A 6,000-nucleotide genomic window follows, 5' to 3' on the forward strand; every position below is an offset into this window, starting at 1 on the left:
CCGCCTAATCTGTGACATGCCCACCAGGTGGAACTCAACGTTGGCCATGCTGCAGCGGCTGCACACGCAGCAGAGGGCCATAAATGAGTACCTGTGCGACTATGGCACCAGGACAGGGTCAGGGGAGCTTGGTTTTTTTTCCCCACGCCAGTGGGCCATGATCAGGGATGCATGCACTGTCCTGTCACCATTCGAGGAGGCCACGAGGATGGTGAGCAGTGACAGTGCATGCATCAGTGACACTGTCCCCCTTGTCCACCTGTTGGAGCACACGCTGCGTGGAATAATGGACAGGGCACTTGAGGCAGAACAGAGGCAGGAAGAGGAGGACTTCCTTAGCTCTCAAGGCCCCCTTTATCCAGACAGTGTTCCTGCGTGCCCGCCGATCACACAGGAAGAGGACGAGGAGGAAGAGGAGGAGGAGGAAGATTGTGTCAGTATGGAGGTGGAGCCTGGCACTCAGCATCAGCAGCAGTCTTTAAGGGATCAGTCCCAAGAAACACATGGACTTGTACGTGGCTGGGAGGAGGTGGCTGCGGACCATGTCGTTCTTAGTGACCCAGAGGACTCCGGACCGAATGCCTCAGCAAACCTACGCTGCATGGCCTCCCTGATCCTGCAAAGCCTGCGTAAGGATCCTCGTATTCGTGGTATCAAGGAGAAGGACCAATACTGGCTGGCAACCCTCCTTGATCCACGTTACAAGGGTAAGGTTGCGGACCTTATCTTGCCATCGCAGAGGGAGCAGAGGATGAAACATCTTCGGGAGGCCTTGCAGAAAGGTCTGTGCAACGCGTTCCCAGAGACTGGGAGGTTACAAACTCCTGTTTCTGGACAACGTGTTGCTGAGGCTTCGGTCAGTCAAAGAAGGAGCGGTGGAGAAGGTGGCCGTCTGACCGATGCGTTCAGACAATTTTTTGGTCCGCAGCCCCAAGGTATGATCGGTTCCAGCAACCATCGCCAGCGTCTGTTTTACATGGTGCAGGAATACCTAGGGGCAAGATCAGACTTGGACACCTTTCCCACCGAAAATCCTCTGGGTTACTGGGTCTTGAGGATGGATCACTGGCCAGAGCTTGCACAGTATGCAATTGAGCTACTGGCCTGTCCTGCATCCAGCGTTCTTTCGGAACGCACATTCAGTGCTGCTGGAGGCGTGGTAACCGATCACAGGGTGCGTCTGTCCACCGACTCGGTCGATCGGCTGACCTTCATAAAAATGAATGAGTCTTGGATCACCACCAGCTACCAAGCACCTGATGCTGATGTAACCGAATAATTTTTTTTGAAATCTCAGATCCCTTCAAAGACTGCCTATGCTGATGCTGAGTGACTATCCCTGAGTAATTATCCTCTTCCTCCTCAATCATCACGCTGATAGCTTGTTGCAGTGTTGTGGCACCAGCACCAGTGCCTAAGGCCCAATTTTTCTGCCCCTGTCTAACAGGGGCGTGTAATTACAATTTTTGATGCAATACTTTGCAGCAGGGCTCGTTCCTGCGTTCCAACTAGAGTGTCTGTGAGGGGTTGCAGTGTTGTGGCACCAGCACCAGTGCCTAAGGCCCAATTTTTCTGCCCCTGTCTAACAGGGGCGTGTAATTACAATTTTTGAAGCAATAATTTGCAGCAGGGCTCGTTCCTGCGTTCCAACTAGAGTGTCTGTGAGGGGTTGCAGTGTTGTGGCACCAGCACCAGTGCCTAAGGCCCAATTTTTCTGCCCCTGTCTAACAGGGGCGTGTAATTACAATTTTTGAAGCAATAATTTGCAGCAGGGCTCGTTCCTGCGTTCCAACTAGAGTGTCTGTGAGGGGTTGCAGTGTTGTGGCACCAGCACCAGTGCCTAAGGCCTAATTTTTCAGCTCCTGTTCAACAGGGGCATGTAATTACAATTCTTGATCTAATATTTCACAGCAGGGCCCTGTGAGGGCTTACAGTGTTGTGGCCACAGCAACACCTAAGGCCCAAATTTCTGCTGAGTATATAGGGCAGGACCCTACTTTCAAACATCTAACTTACAAACGACTCCTACTTGCAAACGGAAGGAGACAACAGGAAGTGAGATGAAATCTACCCCTAGGAAGGGAAATTCTCTCCTGTAAGAGTTAATATGGGAAAACAAGTTCTCCTTTCCACTGATGCTTTCCAATCCTTGTTCCACAAAAAAACCCAAATTTTCAAAAAACATTTTTCATTGGGACAAAAAAGTGAGGTGAAATCTTCTGAAGAGGAGGAAAGACAGCAAAACAAATGTCACAGGGGTGATAACCCTTCCCTATGTTTTCCAAAAAGCTTAGAAAAGATTTTTTGGCTGGAGCTAAACACGTTAAAAATGTTCAAAATTACAAACAGATTCTACTTAACAACAAACCTACAGTCCCTGTCTTGTTTGCACCGCCTGTATACTGCTGTTCAGAGTATATAGGGCCTGGTGGCCCCACACCTTTCCTTATTTTAATTTGGGTGCGGGGTTCCCCTTAATATCCATACAAGACCCAAAGGGACTGGTAATGGACTGGGGGGTACCCATGCCGTTTGTCTCACTGATTTTCATCCATATTGCCATGACCCGACATGACATTAAACCCGCAAGCAGTTTTAAATGAGATTTTTTCCTTTAAAAATGACATTTGGTGCAGGGACTGTTCTAAACATGGGAAACACGCGTCACTTTACAGGCATACTATAGACACCCCCCAGGTACGATATTTAAAGGAATATTTCACTTTTTTTTTTTTACTTTAAGCATCATTAAAATCACTGCTCCCGAAAAAACGGCCGTTTTTAAAAGTTTTTTTTGCATTGATACATGTCCCCTGGGGTAGGACCCGGGTCCCCAAACCCTTTTTAGGACAATACCATGCAAATTAGCCTTTAAAATGAGCACTTTTGATTTCGAACGTTCGAGTCCCATAGACGTCAATGGGGTTCTAACGTTCGTGCGAACTTTCGGTCCGTTCGCGGGTTCTGGTGCGAACCGAACCGGGGGGTGTTCGGCTCATCCCTAGTCTGGACTTTGACTGGACCATTCTAACACATGAATATGCTTTGATCTAAACCATTCCATTGTAGCTCTGGCTCAATGTTTAGGGGCATTGTCTTGCTGGAAGGTGAACCTCCATCCCAGTCTCAAGTCTTTTGTAGACTCTAAAAGGTTTTCTTCTAATATTGCCCTGTATTTGGCTCAATCCATCTTTCCATCAACTCTGACCAGCTTTTCTGTCCCTACCAAAGAAAAGTATCCCCACAACATGATGCTGCCATCACCATGTTTCACAGTGGGGATGGTGTATTGAGGGTGATGTGCAGTTAGTTAGTTTTCCGCCACACGTTTTGCTTTTAGGCAAAAAAGTAAAAATTATGGTATAATCTGATCAGAGCGCCTTCTTCCACATGTTTGCTGTGTCCCCCACATGGCTTCTCACAAACTGCAAACAGGACTTCTTATGGCTCTCTTTCAACAATGACTTTCTTCTTGCCACTCTTCCATAAAGGCCAGATTTGTGGAGTGCACAACTAATAGTTGTTCTGTGGACAGATTCTCCCACCTGAGCTGCGGATCTCTGCAGCTCCTCCAAAGTTACCATGGGTCTCTTGGCTGCTTCTCTGATTAATGCTCTCCTTGCCTGGCCTGTCAGTATAGGTGGACCGCCATGTCTTGGTAGGTTTGCAGTTGTGCCATACTCTTTCCATTTTCGGATCATAGATCGAACAGTGCTCCGGGAGATGTTCAAAGCATGGAATTTTTTTTATAACCTAACCCTGCTTCAAACCACAAATTTATTCCTGACCTGTCTGGTGTGGTCCTTGGCCTTCACGATGCTGTTTTTTCACAAACGTTCTCTAACAAACCCCTGAGGGCTTCACAGAACAGCTGTATTTATACTGAGACTAAATTACACACAGATGGACTCTATTTACTATTTAGGTGACTTCTGAAGGCAATTGGTTCAACTAGATTTCAGTTAGGGGTATCAGAGTAAAGGGGGCTGAATACAAATGCACGCCACACTTTTCAGATATTTATTTGTGAAAAAAATTGAAAAACATTTATCATATTCCTTCCACTTCACAATTATGTGCCACTTTGTGTTGGTCTATCACATAGAATCCCAATAAAATCCATTTACATTTTTGGTTGTAACTTGACAAAATGTGGAAAACTTCAAAGTGTATGAATGCTTGTTCAAGGCACTGTAAACCCATACATTGGTGGTCAGTGGAAAATTGCCCCCTAGGGAAGACATTTTAGATTCAACACTACTGAGTTGGACACTAGGATTGGAACTGTTAGCACGGTTAGAGTAAAGGTTTCTTTTTCTAGCTTTGGTGGATCATTGCCCAAGAAACCCGAGCAATCTCAATATGATTCCATGAATCCCTGGTTGTGAGAGGCTGTTTAAATAATATCAGCACCCAAGGCAAACATAATTGTACAGCAACTCATCAGCAATCTTCTTTGACTGATCTGGATGCAGGTATCTGACATTTATTTGGTTTCTCTATGGGTTACTGTAATTTGTACATTACCATTTCTTCCTGCCCTGCCTTATTGAATAAAGATAGGTGCAAACATATAAGGGGAACCCAGATTATTTTCACATGGCCAACATGCACACTTTGACTCTGTCTTTACATACAAGGTCTCAGGGTGGCATGCTTGGTTTCAGCCCAAACCCACATACTGTTCATGTCCATGGATGCTCGTCCTAGACCTCTCCTCCTCATCCTACTGGTCAGTGTAGGCAGTCACGCTTGGAAAACTCACACATAGCCCTATTACATGTGGTCCAGATGGAAGCTCAAAAAGCCCAACTGTCCACCTGAGGCCCATGGAAGATGGGGGCCAGGGCCACCTGCTGCGTGGTACATGAGGGGGTTCTCGCTCTCCCTCAGCTGGGAGACTTCTATTCCTACCATCACCACCCACTCCAGAGCCAACCAGGTTTTCACCAGTAAATCACCAAACTCTTCAACTCTTAAATCACCCAACTCAGACATTGGCTGTATTTAACACTTCACTCCCAGTTTCACACAGAGGCTTCTAGTTGCAAAATGAATTCCTTTATTTCCTAGACATAGCAAACGTTCATTGAATGGTAATAACTTTCTAAGTAATGGCAAGACAAACACACCCTTTGTACTTTGCACAACGGTGGAATAGCAAGGGTGTGCTGATAACGCAACTTCAGTCCATAGCCTAGATTCCCATGAACTAAGGGCAAAGTCCTCCACAGCCCCTCTCCGAAAGGGGAGAACACAGCTTGAACCCCTTGGCTGTACTCCCTTTCCCAGTGGGGCCAAGCAGTCTCTCTGGCTATAAAGGGGTACACCTGTGCACCATACATACTGTATACTGTCCACCAATTAAGGTAAAGACCGCGCTCTTGTGTACTATAAATTACAATACATTATTGTGTATTAATAAATTCACAACCTAATTCACATAAAAAAGTGCTCTGTGCATAAAATTAGTCCAAATAGCAAATGTGCTTTTTGACCCATCAAAGGTGTACTCTCTCCTCTGTGCCTTTAAGCATACACACCGCATTTACCAGATGTTGTTGACTTCTTAATGAAAATAAAAGTCAAATAGTGCTTTTCTGCTAGTGCGTTATGTGTTTAATAGTTGGAGGCCCTTAGTCCACTTAAGGTTCAGCCACTGGGTCCTTTGCCTTTAAGGTCTGTAAAATGCCTTTGTCCCTTTAAAGATACTCAATAATACCCAGCATCCAAGCACTGAGAGAGAGAATGGGGAAGCCTCTTATAGTGTAGTATTTTTATTATTGATGCCTGTTATAACTAAGCAATGCATTTACATCAATAATGTAAACGGAAGCCAAAAAAATGCAATTGGGAACACCGATTTGAATCCCAACATGCGTTCCAGGAAGCGGAAGTGATGTCATCTACATATGGCCTCATCAGGAGCTGCTGTTCTCTGTTAATGTATTGCTATATTTGTTCCATAGCTGGGAAATTCTAATTGTTTCAGGCTTACCT

At 45.7% G+C, this 6,000-nt stretch overlaps 1 protein-coding gene across 1 annotated transcript in view; it reads right to left on the minus strand.

Moving 5' to 3' along the window:
* LOC141106677 (transient receptor potential cation channel subfamily V member 5-like) overlaps positions 1-4,998 on the minus strand; it is a 121,048-nt gene extending 116,050 nt beyond the window's left edge. Inside the window, exon 1 of the mRNA XM_073597616.1 lies at positions 4,781-4,998. Coding sequence (XP_073453717.1) covers positions 4,781-4,998 — 218 coding nt within the window. The remainder of the gene's footprint in view (positions 1-4,780) is intronic.
* Between the last annotated feature and the right edge of the window lie 1,002 nt (positions 4,999-6,000).

The sequence above is a fragment of the Aquarana catesbeiana genome, linkage group LG08, assembly GCF_042186555.1.
Source record: "Aquarana catesbeiana isolate 2022-GZ linkage group LG08, ASM4218655v1, whole genome shotgun sequence".
Classification (NCBI taxonomy): Eukaryota; Metazoa; Chordata; class Amphibia; order Anura; family Ranidae; genus Aquarana; species Aquarana catesbeiana.